General features: G+C 37.5%; 1 protein-coding gene across 1 annotated transcript in view; it reads right to left on the bottom strand.

Moving 5' to 3' along the window:
• The window catches only part of ARHGEF28 (Rho guanine nucleotide exchange factor 28), a 223,182-nt gene that overhangs the window by 61,584 nt on the left and 147,646 nt on the right, over nucleotides 1-13,952 (bottom strand). The window contains exons 26-27 of the mRNA XM_042781320.1: nucleotides 5,771-6,262; nucleotides 4,212-4,512 (exon numbers count right to left, since the gene is read on the bottom strand). Of these exons, the coding sequence (XP_042637254.1) occupies nucleotides 4,212-4,512; nucleotides 5,771-6,262 (793 nt within the window). The remainder of the gene's footprint in view (nucleotides 1-4,211; nucleotides 4,513-5,770; nucleotides 6,263-13,952) is intronic.

Below are 13,952 nucleotides of genomic sequence, written 5' to 3'. Positions count from 1 at the left end.
CAAAGCCTCTTAATGAAGGCTTAGGCTTGGAAATACAGCCAATGAATCTATAGACTCAGTATTTTCTACTCTAATTTCTATGTGTTTCATAGGTTTGATAACAGACACCTATATTTTTAAATATACATAGATACCATCACAATTTTACTGTGATGAAATTACGGTTCAATTCATTTCTGAAACCAACTCTAAAAACTAACAATGGTGGTTATAGTTCTGCTTTGGTATATTTCAAAACAAAACTAAAGCTTTCATGACACCTAAAAATATTGCAGGCAGAAAAATACCTATTTTATCCCTAAAGAACCTTCAAATACGCCTTTGTCATTTAAGGTTACAGTATCTAATGCCAGTTTCAGTTTTATGAGAAATCTCTTGAAGGCCTTTGCAGATCTTCTTCCCATACAATTTATATAAATAAGGTGAATCACGGAATATTTAAAAAAACACTAAAAATTACCATATTCTATCTTCTTAAAGACTGTTACTTAAATACTAACTTTTCATTTGGAAATTTTCTATTTTGTTCCCTTATGTAAAAAGAAAAAAAATCATTGAAAGTTTATCATGGCTTTCTGTATTTAAATATATATATATATATGTATATATGTATATATGTGTGTGTGTATATATATATATATATATATATGTATGTATATATGTATATATACATATACATATGTATGTACTGAAATTAAATATTCTTTTAATGTAATGCTTTGAATTTTGAAAACATTTTGATGGAGACTAAGTTCTAATATGTTGTAAAGGAAGACACCCCGGGAACAAAAACTTACTAAAGATACATATATTTTTTAAATATCTACATGCTTATACATATAATTTGGCTTTAAGTCAATATCTCTTGATTTAAATTATATCACATGCATGCCAAAATCTTAAAGGCTTTATAGTATGGAAGAAAACATTTTAGGTAAACTACAAATCTTGAGATACAGAAAAAAATAACTGAGGGGGATCTAGATGATTTCAGATTAATTTTCATACCATAAAGTATGTTCTCTGTGGAGTAATGAAAAAGGCGAGTACCACAAACTAGCAGAGGCACTGAGCAGCTGTCTTGAGAATTCCAAAGCCAGGAAAAACAACAGTCACAGGAATAAAGTGGTTTTCTTTTGTTGTTGTTGTTGTTGCTTCTAAGAAAAGTAATGCAGTTGAGTATTTCAGGACCAATTACATAGCTATTGCCCTACAGGGACTTTATTGTTTAAAGAAATTCAAATTTTCTGTAGCCTTGGCTGGTGTCCCACAAGGAATACAGATAAAGTTCTTAAAGTTATTCCACTAGAAATAAAATCAAGTATCAATTTAGACTCAATGTTCAAACATTCAAGAATTTTGTTCATGAAGCAACTTCCAAAGCTGGAGAGTAAAGTTCTTTAAAGTGTTACCTTAGAAAATATTTACAAATACTCACTATTACTCACTGCCATTGAGTTTATTCAACTCATAGCCACCCCTCCTTGGGTTTCCAAGGTGGTATCTCTACAGAAGTAGATTGCCCAATCTTCCTCCCGAGGAGTGGCTGGTGGGTTTGAACCACCAGCATCCTGGTTAGCAGTCAAATGCTTTGGGCACTATACCACCAGAGCTCCCAATTAATTAATTAGATTAATAAATAATTAAACATGTATTTAACAAAACTTTCTGCTAAAAACATTATAGCTTTATTTTTTTGTGCAGCAAACTGTGACTGCCATCTCTGAATGGATGGCACCTAACAGGGATCCTTAATAGTGGTCACTGATGACCCCACACTCAAACGACACCACTACTAGATTGTCTTTGATTCCAGCACACAGACAGACTTTACTCCTCATACCCCAGCATGCTCTGGGGCCTGCTTCTTCCAGCCCAGTCCCCTTCACTCACTACCCTAGAAGCATGCACAGAGAACCTCTGCAACACCTCAGTAAGCTTACCACTAGTGGCTCGTTTTGTGTTACTTTGAAATAATTTTAAGAGTTGCAAAGGCTCTTTAGTGAGTTGAACAATATTATCTAGTCCTAACCACTCTCTTTAGAATGTATATCCAATTTTCATTCCACTTCCAATCATCTCCTAATCTCTAATTTTTTCTCTCCCCCAGAAATTGCTCATCATGCTTCAGTAAACAAACATAAACAGAGCTTTTTGACTAGTTCCCAAACCCCAACGATAAACAGTGCACATTGTATTTCTGATCCAATTCCTACTTCTACACATCAGGATGTTCCTGGAAGATTTAGGCCAAGTAGATTTTCTTCTTTTCTGTCCATGTCCTGCATTTCCTCGGCCAACACTGGACATACAATTTCTTATGCATAAGTGTATTTTCTCAGCATTTCCCTTGGCTAATTCCTAACATGGGGATAGATTGGTTTTGTACATTATCACTGTTTATTTCCTTAGTAGATTTTCTATCTACTGCAATATGCTGCCAAATATTTAAAAGCTTCCTACTTTGAAGCTATAACTCAATAGAAAAAGATGGGAGGTACACAAAAAGGAAGAGATAAACTTCTTTGAAACAAAAGCTGAATATGGTTTAACTCAAACTGAGTTTCTGAGCTATACCAAAGCCAGCATGCAAAACCACACTGACAAAAGTACAGAGGACACAGCAAATATCAAGTTAATGAATCAATAGAGCAAAGTGGCCTGTGCCTAGGAAAAGCACTCTGTAATGTGGTCTCTACAATCCTAAACCTAAAAGCTAATAAATTAAAGTGGTTAACGTTTTCTAAATTCTGCTGCTCCCTTTAATTTTTTTTAATCCCAATGACCTATTCTTCTTTTTCTTTTTTTTTTTTTTTTAACTGAAATAGCCTTTGAAATGGTATTTTAATGAACTGTTTCATTCTTTCCCATATGTGACTGGAAAAAAGTGTGCTACAGCAGTGACTAAATGGTGTAAAGACTTATCCACTGCTAAGACTCAACCTTTTCAAACCCATAACAAATCAACTTGCGGATAGTGTCAGAAATCGCTGAGGACCAGGCAGTGTTCCTTTCTGTTCTACATGGGGTCGCGATGAGTTGGAACTGACTGGGTGGCACTTAACAATATCAACAACAGGAGAAGCTGAATATTTTTAAAACTTTTACTCGAAAAATTATCCTCCCAACTGACAAACTAAGAATATCTATTAAGCATGGAAGCAAACCTGTGTCCAGCTCTGAAAATTGACATGTGACTGATTGTTTTACGTTTCTGAAAACTTTTGCTGTTGGTGACTTATTTCATTCCATGTGGCCAGCCATTTGTTTATTCTACTGCATGGCATCTGTTTTTTGGTAGGGAGGTTTCAAGTTCTTCTCATTCCCTACTTCACAGTCCACAGAAAACAATCTATAATAGACAAAGATTTAAATGATTTGGATTCATGTGGGGTTGGTAACTTGACCTGCCATTCATTTATAGTTGGCAATGCTTTAATGGAATTAGCAAATTATGTTATTACGAAGTACTTATGGAGGCCCAACACCTTTTTTCACAATGAAAAATTATGTTAACAGTTTCATTTGGGGTGTTTATTAGCAGTATAGAAAATTTCACTAACATAACAGGAAATTGCCCTGATAGACAATAAAGTCCTACCACAGACCCTATCCATACATTTCAATTCTGAGAGTCAATGAATATGCGTACCAGTATTCAGGAGGTGGGGAGAATGGCACAGGAGCTCTGCTGTTGTAGTGGTTGAGGCATTGGCTGCTAACCAAAAGGTCAGGGTTTCGAACCCACCAGCTCATCCATGGAAGAAAGATGGGGCAATCTGCTTCCATAAAGATTTATAGCCTTGGAAACCCAATGGGGGTCGCTATGAGTAGGAATCAACTTGATGGCAGTGAGTTTGATTTTTTAGTTTATGAAGGGGGAATCTACAGTGGGGAATAAATATCAGGTTGCTTCGCTTTTAACGGAATGTTACCATTTACCCATGGACCTGCAAACCCTGCCTGGTTCCTACATCTTGGGGGCCTTCTCTGAGCCCCCCAACCATGGTCTAGTTTGTCTATATGCTTACAAGTGAAGACAATCCCCAGACTTCCCCAAAGAAAAGTTTGTGGCACAAACTCCAGCTCCACAGTACCAGTTTATTCTCCTTCTAGGGCTCGCTTGGATTTGCTGTAAAGGAGACCCAGCCATTCAGAGAAACAATTTCTTGTTGAAACTCTACAGATGATATGTTTAAAGTACTAATTACCATTTTTACAAGAATCCTTGCTGCTTTTGTGGAGAGGAGGTATCTGATGACAAGACCCAGTAGTTGTCCACAGTTCATGATTGATGTTCAAGGGCTGAGAAATGTCCATCTTGAGGTCTACTTGAGTTTTACTAGTCCTTACCAAATCAGTGTTAGATATGTTTTGCAGGCCAATGGAATTCTGATGGGTATCTGATGGATTTGGTTTGCTGAAAGTGTTAAGTGACATTTGCACTAAAGCTTCATTGATGAAGAATGAATTTTCATGACATAAACTCTCAGAGCAATTAAGGTCCATTATCTGTGTAAGAAAATACACAAAAAAAGTACAGTAATTTTTACAGTTACTTTCACAATTTTCATAAAGCATTTATTACCATTAGAAATTAACAATCAAGATTTCAATAAGAAAGAGTGAGGTCAAGAAGGTATTTCCCTTTCCTGCCTACATTCCCTTTTAATTAGCTAGTATCCAAACAGCAATTGGTTATGCCCAAGAGATCTTGAAAAAAAAGTCATGTTCTCTGCCATTAAATTGTTTCCACTTTATTTTAGTCAGACAAGGCAGTGTTTTCACTTTTGCTAAATAAAAAAGGTGAAATCCTACCCATTTGAGGAATTTGCAATAAATGTAATTTAGCCAACTTGAAAGGAAAATCAAAAGCAACATAGACCATGTAAACTTATCAACGCTTACAACTTTGTGCACTATCGATAAAAAGTATGTGTATACATAACACAGAAAAGTAAACTCCTGGGAGAAATGGAGCATGGCTAGAGAGGATGTCAAAGGAATGCAGAATCGTTTGGAAACCTACATAGTCCGTAATTAGTATAACTTATGTTAACTGCTAACAGTGAAATGGATTTTGAATTTACTATATCAAATTTACCAAAAGAATAAGCGTGGAATAACTAAATAATATTATACTTGCTAAATTTAAAACCTACACTACACAGGAGCTCTGGTAGCATAGTGGCTAAGGCACTTGACTGCTAACCAGAAGGCTGGCGGTTCAAACCCATCAGCCACTCCTCGGAAGGAAGATGGGGCAATCTACTTCCGTAGTGATACTGCCTCGGAAACCCAAGGAGGGGTCGCTATGAGTCAGGTCCAACTCAACGGCACATAACAACAACAACACAGGAATAGATTATTGATCTACCACAAAGTAGGTCTGCACAGAATTCTTTATACTAGACCACATAAATCAGTCCTTCAACTGTACAAAACACCTGAGTGCTTACAGTGAGTGTGCCTCCAGAACAAACCTATCCTAGTCCTACTGGACCAACTCAAATCTATGTTTCTCCCCAGCGGTGAGGATATCTCAGTGCACAATGATCTGACAGGAGCTAAGTTTTTAAAATACCCACATTTTAACTCAAAATACAGATGCATTGTCTCTGAAAGTTCCCAGCTTCTGCTAGCTACAGATTGAGAAACTCCTGTGAACTCTTACACATGCTCCATGAAGATGACTGTTTAATGACAGGCACTATAATGGCTATACTGTCATCGAGAAACCTCCTGATGAACTCCTTCCACGTGTACATACCTCCTGGCCTCCTGGGGAAAAGGCTGCGGGGAGGCTGCTCTGCCGGCTGTGCTTCCAGCGGTTCAGCAGCCTCTGCTCGTTCCACATCTTCTCCCTCTCCCTTTCCACCATCCGCTGGCCCTCCCTCAGCCGCTCCAGGTTCTGCTGGTACTCCTGCAGCTGATGGGCCAGCTCCCCACGGTTCCTCAGCAGCAGCTCCTCCTGGGACTGGCACTCCCGCTCCCGCTCCTGCAGCCAGCTCTCCTTGGCCTCCTGCTCCCGCTGCTGCTGGTCACATCTGCGGTGCCAGCGCTGCTGTTCCTGCTGGAACTGGTGTTGGAGCTTGTGGATGTTGGCCAGCTCCTCACGCTGCTTCTCCAGGTTGCGGTACTTCTCCTGCTCCTGAAATGGGCTACCGCTACCTCGGAAAGAATGACCAGGAGATAGTCTCTCCTGCTGCTGGAGAAGCAGCTTGTGGATTTCAATGTGGCTATCCTGTATGGTCAGGGCGGCCTGTTAGAGCAGGAGAGAGAAACAAAGTCAAGGCTTCCATGTTGTTTAAGTTTGGGCTGGAATGATCTCTGAACATAGAAAGCATTAGAAAATTATCTTCTCTTAATATTTCTGCCGTTTTTCTAAGTTTCCTCCAAAGACAGACTTCAGCACTTTAAAACAGTTTGTCCTCATTCCCTACTGGTAACCAGTTAAACAACCAGTTTCTGTCAAGTCAATTCCAAATCATAGCAAACCTCATGTATGTCAGAGTAGAGCTGTGCTCCATAGGGTTTTTAATAGCTGATATTTTTCCCCCCAGAAGTAGATCACCAGGCTTTTCTTCCAATACACCTTTGGATGGACTTGAACCACCAACCTTTCAGGTAGCAACTTAACCATAGACTTCCCTACTGGTAAGGCCTAGGAATCTATATAGAAAACATATAAAGCACAAAGGCAACACCTATCCCTTTAGAAATACGATTTATTGCTGCTGGTTGGATATCATTTAAGCAAGTGTTCTGAATAAAAATTCAGTCCATAAATTCTCAAGACCTGCATTCCTGATTTATGTTTCATTCTCTTACTGAAGTCTCCCTAGTCAATAATCCATGAAAATTTAAGAATTTTATACAAACTTAGTAGTTGTTGTTGTTGTTACGTGCCGTCGAGTCGGACCCAACTCATAGAGACCCCTCCCTGAGTTTCCGAGGCAGTATCACTACAGAAGTAGATTGCCCCATCTTTCTCCCAAGGAGTGTAGGTTTATATAAATCTGTCTAATGGGAAAATCTGCTGCAAAAGACCTTTTTAAAGTGTTAAAAACCAAAGATGTCACTTGGAACACTAAGGTGCACCTCACCCAAGTTCTATTTTCAATGGCCTCCTCTGCATGAAAAAGCTGGACAATGAGTAAGGGAGATTGAAGATTAATTGATGAATTTTAATCATGGTGTTGGTGAATAATCCTGAAATACCATGCACTGCCAGAAGAAGAAACAAATCTGTCTTGGAAGAAGTACAGCCAGAATGCTCCTTAGAAGCAAGAATGGCCAGACTTTGTCTCTCCTACTTTGGCATGTTTTCAGGAGGGACCAGTAGAAGAAGGCAAACATGCTGCATAAAGTAAAGGGTCAGTGAAGAAGGGGAAGACAGATTGACAAAGAGGTTATAATAACCATGGGCTCAGATATAGCAATGACTATGAGGATGATGCAGGACCAGGAAGTGTTCTGTTCTGTTGTGCACAGAATCACTATGAGTCAGAACTGACCTGATGGCACCTAAAAACAGAAGTATCTTTTATTTGAATCCAGACCAAAAATTACTCCAATTACATTGCTTTCATGAAGACATAAAAATAAAAGTCAAACATAAAAATGAAACAAGATCTGTACCTCACACCATACACAAAAACTAACTCCAGAAAGATCAAAGACTTAAATGTAAAACATAAAACTATAAAGTTCCACAAGGAAAAACTAGGGGCAAACTTAGGGGCCTTAATATATGGCCTAAATATACTATCAAATATAACCCAAAATGAACAAACAACAGAAGAGAAACTAGATGAATGGTACCTTCTAGAAATTAAATTTTTATGTGCTTCCAAAGATTTCTCCAAAAGAGTCAAAAGAGAACCTACAGATTGGGAAAAAATATTTGGCAATGATATATCTGACAAGAGACTTATCTCTAGAATTTATAGAAAACTCCAACACCTCAATAACAAAAAGACAAATAATTCAATTTAAAAAAATGGGCAGAAGACATGAATAGACACTTCACCAAGGAGGATATTAAGGTGGCCAACAAACATATGAAGAAATGCTCACCATCATTAGCCATTAGTGAGATACAAATCAAAACAACAATGAGATACCATCTTGTCCCAGCACTAGTAGCAGAGTTCAACAAGACAGAAAATAACAAATGCTGGTGAGGATGTGGAGAGATTGGGACTCTCATAGACTGCTGGTGGGACTGTAAAATGGTACAACCACTGTGGAAAGCAGTATAGTAATTCCTTACAAAGTTGGAATTAGAAATACCATTTGATTCAGCCTTTCCATTACTAGGTATATATCCTAAAGAAGGGAGAACCAGGACAAGAACAGACATATGCACACCCATGTTCATCGCAGCACTATTTACAATAGCCAAAAGATGGAAACAACCTAGGTGTCCATCAACTGAGGAATGGATAATGAAACTATAGTACATACACACAATATAATACTATGCAACCCTAAACAATAACACAGAATCTGCAAAACACCACATAACATGGACGAACTTGGAGGACATTATGCTGAGTGAAATAAGTCAATCACAAAAGGACAAATATTGTATTAGTCCATTATTGTAAAATTCCAGGAAAGGTTTATCTATGGAAGGAAATTTTCTTTGTTGGTTACCAAGATTGGGAGGAGAGGGGAGGAAACACTGTTAGATAGGTAGAGATAAGTATTGATTTGGGTGAAGAGAAGGGCAATGTACCAAGTCTGAGTGATCAATATGGTAGCATTGTGGAAGAAGAAGACATAGAGAGGTACATGGGAAGGACAGACAACAAAGATGAACCCTTTTGCACATAGAGTACTGTGTTGTCAGTGAAGGCAAACATGGGTATACAGGTGGATAGATGGGTGGACAGGCTGAATTATTAGGTATGTCTATGAAGTGGGGAGTGTATCCAAGAACATGTATAAGATTGGCAGACAATGATCCTATAAGTGTATTTGTATGATCTGTAAAAATTCCCAGGTGTACAGTAGAGCTGACAAGGGACAAGGTTGTAGTCACTTCTTGGTCACAGCCAGCAACCCAGAAGGACCAAGTAGTTGAACCAGTGGGCTCAGGACCATAGTCACAGGAGACATCAAGGTCAATTGGCATAACATACTACACAAAACATTATTCCACCTCCTACTTTGGTGAGTAGTGACTGGGATCTTAAAAGCCTGCAAGCAGCCATCTAGATGCAATCATGGGTCTCTCCTCATCCAGAGCAAAGACGAATGAAGAAAACCAAAGATTCAGGGAAATAATTAGTCCTAGCGACTAGTATACCATGCGATCCTCAGCCTATACGACTATGAGACCAGAAGAACTAGATGGTGCCCGGCTACCAATGTCAACCACTCGGAGGGGGATCTATGTAGGAGATGCTGGATAGAGAGGGAGAACAATGTGGAACAAAACTCAAAATCATTTGGAGAAAAAAAAAAAGGGGGGGGGACCAGGTTTGCTGGTCTGATAGAGCCTGGTGGAACCACTAAAACTATGGCCCCTAGCTGCCCTTCAGGTCCGGAACTGAACCCATTCCTGTGGCTTCCAGCCAAACAAAAGACAGGCATATGAGTTGAACATATACCTGAGGTAGATACACTCCTTGGAGAGAACAATCACGAGAGAAAGAAGGGGTGTTTATGCACAGGGAGACAGCTCAGGGGGCTGGAGTGCATGGAGGGATGGACACAGGGAAGAGGTAACTATTGGGAGGAAGTGGAAGGGGAGCTGTTGCATTGGGGTAAATTGTAGTCAATGTCATGAGACAAAGTGTATGTGAACTGTTGTGTGGAAAGTGAATTTGCTCTGTAAATTTTCACCCAAATAACAATATAAATAAATAAATAAAAGTCGACCATCTAGAATAGAAACTTTTGATAAATAATATTTTTATAATATCATGCCCCAAAATAGCAGTTAATACTGTTTTCAGGTGATATAAAATTGGTTTAAGCTAGTCCAGTTATTAGTGTTTCTTTGTGTTATAGCACGATTAAACAATTAAGCTGAAATTCATTCATTTAATAGATTTCTAACAGGAGGCTGGAATGATTAAGGGAAAACAGATATTTTAAAGCTCAGAGGACATTACCAATCAGATTATAAAAATATTTTGAGTTATGGTATCTATCTATGAAAAGTTTGGCAGCATCATAGGAAATAATTGCCAAGATTTGGAAGGATTCCAGAAAACCAAAAATCCTGTGAATGCCCTTGGAAGCTTTTAATTTTAGAAGTTCCCATTTAAAGTGCAAAAAAAATACAGAAGGGACAAATTGAAAATGGACACATACTGGGTATGTGTGTGTGTTTTGACTTTGTGTGTGAAATTATTGCTCCCCTGGGAATACTTTCCCATTTTTCCTTCCTAAAATTTTTTATAAATCTCCATTTAACAAATGCTGGGAAGATGGAGACTGGACCATCTTTGTTCTTTGTTCAATGAGCAGTTTCCTATACTTTTATAAGTTAAAGAACTAAGATACATTTTTAATTGATACTTACAATAAGACATAAAAAATGTATTCACTAGGGCTTTTGAAATACATTTATATACTTTAAGTTGAAAATTTTAAATTTCATCTGAATATTTGATAAATGGCTTTTAGAAATTATTGTAAAGAGAGCAATGACTATCACTGAAAATAGATACTAATTACTTTACTCTTTAAATATGAAGTAAGCAGCACATAACAATGAACATTTAGGACTCTGCTTACTTGGCTAGAACAAACTAGAGACAATATACCACCATTTAAGTCTAATAAATCCTAAGATGTCATTAGAGTGAAACAAACAAAAATCCAATATTCTATATGTCAGAACTACCATGTTGTTGTTGTTTTTGTTGTGTGCCGTCGAGTCGGATCTGACTCATAGCGACCCTTCTTTGGGTTTCCAAGGCAGTATCACTACAGAAGTAGACTGGTCAACCTTCCTTCCGAGGAGTGGCTGGTGGGTTTGAACCGCCAGCCTTCTGGTTAGCAGTCAAATGCCTTAGGCACTACACTACCAGAGCTCTTAAAACTACCACAGGCTATGATAACTCACAAGTAAGTATACAATTAGAAGAATCAAGTGCTAGCATGAAGTATTCTTCGTGTCTACTTAACATCTGGGATCAGATCATTCTCTTCTCTAGCACAGAGATGCATTTTGAAGACTGGATATACATTTCTCACTTAAAGTTTGCATTTATGTTTAGGACAAAGAACAACATTTGCTTTTCACATTTAGGGAAAGTCCCAACTCACTCTCCTTTAACTTTGCTTTGCTGGAATAGCTTCATGTCCTTTCCTTTCTGCCTTGCATATACCTCATCTCTAACTCTGGGCTCCTCATATAGAAAACAAATTTTATTTTCATCTGAAAAAATGCTTAAGTTAAAACTTCTATCATACATAAGAGATCCAGCTTCAAAAGAGACGACTGCCATGAATTGAAATCATAGCTTGTGTAACTCAAAAGCTTGACTAGATTGCGGGAATCCACTATAGAATTCCATATACCTTTTGTTGCTCCAACAAAATATCTTGCAAAACTTAGGTCATTCAGGTCACTGGGCTTTTCTGGGCTTTGAATCCCCACAGGGCTGCCTGCACTCAGGGTCATAAAGAAGAGACTGAAACACTTTGAGAGTATTTCACCAGGCAAAACAAGTCAGGAAGCTCAATGTTTTCATCTCTCAAATGTTAATGTACTCTATAAGATACAACTATTGGTCTTGACTCATCTGGAGCAAAAAGAGAAGGAAATCAAAGACTCAAAGAAGAAACGGTTCTATAGGACTGACAATCTACGTGAACTATGGCCTCACCCACCTTGAGACTATGAGAACTAGATAGTGCTTGGCTACCACTACCAACCATTTCGACCAGGGGCACAATAGATGGATCCCAAGTAGAATGGGAGAAAAATGTAGAACAAAACTCAAATTTCTAAAAAAACGCCAAACTTACTGGACCCGTAAAGACTAGAGGAAACTCAGACTATTGTCCTTGGATACCCTTTGAAACGTGGAACTCAAATCACTCCCAAAGGTTACCTATCATTCAAAAGATAGAGTGGTTCATAAAATAAATAACATCATCCATTATATTGTGCTTCTAATGGTCAACATTAACCCTAGGTCAAAGATGAGAAAGTAACAGGGGTACAAGGAAGTTACATTAATGGAAACAGAAAAAGCAGCATGGAAATGCTGATATAATGCTGACAACCAGCATGGAAATGAGATTGCTGACATATTGTGAAAAGTGTAACCAATGTCACTGAATAATATGTATCAAAAGAAAAAAAAAAAAAAAACCCACTGCCATCAAGTTGATTCTGATTCATAGCAACCCTATAGAATAGAGTAGCACTGCCCCATAGGATTTCCAAGGCTGTAAATCTTTATGAAAACAGACTATCTCATTTTTCTCATGGGGAGTTGCTGGTGGGTTTGAACTGCTGACCCTCTGGTTAGCAGCCAAATATCTTAACCACTGCACCACCAGAAAAATGAGAACTTAATTTTCTATGTAAATTTTCTCCAAAATTACAATAATATTTTTTAAAGTTAATGAACTCTACCTAAACTGCATCCCTTCTCAGTTAACATTTAAAAGAAGGAATATTTGCTTTAAATGATAAATCTATCTCTAAGAGCATCTGTCCCAGACCAGCTAATGTAAGACACCTAACGTCTATTCTCACAAAATCTTGAACAAGACAAGGATGCTTACTAACACCATGACTATTTCATACAGTTTCTGAAGCTCAACCAAAGCAAGAAGCCAAGAAAATGAAAATGAAGAACAGCCACAATATCATTATTTTCAAATTTTTACGTTCTACTTGGAAAACAACGAAGAATAGATTAAAAAAAAAATCAACTTCAAAGAGTTAGACATTACAAAATAAATACATTTATACCAGCAACAAGTGGGGAAACATAATGGAAAAAAAATAATCCATTCACAATTGCAACAAAAGGACAAATACCTAGAAATAATCATAGTAAGAAAAAATATACCATATCTATATGAAGATGACTACAAAGATTTTTAGTAGAACATGAGAGAGGAATGACACTATGTTCTTAGAAAAGAAAAATGACTACTACAAAGGTGCAGTGGCTCCCAAATTTAGTTAATAAATATAATGAGGTTTTAATTTAACAGTCTTTGTAGGAGGTAATAAATTTGGCAGCCTTGTGAAAGAATATATAGGTAAGAATAGTGATTGAATTAACAGCACACAATAACAGCACTGTATATATTCAAATGTAACCCACAGCTGTAATAATTAGGAGAATGCTACTGAAGCAAGAATAGACAGATGGTCAATAGAATATAATAGAAATAAGCCTGAATCAGCCGAAGTATAAATGTAACATAACTTCACATTTTCTGATGAAAACTTAAATTCACTTTCATCTTTGATTACTTTTTTTTCCAACAGGTATAAGATATGAAAGCTGAATGGCTAATAAGTGGGTGACAAAAAAAATGTTCCACTCATCAGTAATCAGAGAAATGCAAATTAAGATAATCAGATATCTTGATCTACTATCAAATGCAGAAGGAGAGAATATCAGAATGAAAAAAAGAGAGAGATTGATTGATTTTGGTGATGTCTATCAAAAACCTAAAAAAAATAATTTTAGGAATTTATCCTAAGGAAACTCGCAGATAATTCTGACTAGATTAGTATACCAAGGATGGCTACCACAATGTTATTTATAATAACACAAAAATGTGAACTGTAAGGGATTAGATGCATTTTGTGAAAAGTATGTATAAAATGAGTCCAAAAGACTGGAGGGAAACACTGGGGAAGCACAGAGTTAAAGGCAACAAAGATAAATATAATTCCACATACAACCCTGTAATAACAATAATCTACGAGTGGATGCACAGATAGACACTGAAGC

This window comes from Orycteropus afer, unplaced genomic scaffold, assembly GCF_000298275.1.
Source record: "Orycteropus afer afer isolate SDZICR_OR568_19922 unplaced genomic scaffold, OryAfe1.0 scaffold00104, whole genome shotgun sequence".
Taxonomy (NCBI): domain Eukaryota; kingdom Metazoa; phylum Chordata; class Mammalia; order Tubulidentata; family Orycteropodidae; genus Orycteropus; species Orycteropus afer.
The sequence above is the reverse complement of the archived record's forward strand: the minus strand, read 5'-3'. Positions and strand labels throughout refer to the sequence as shown.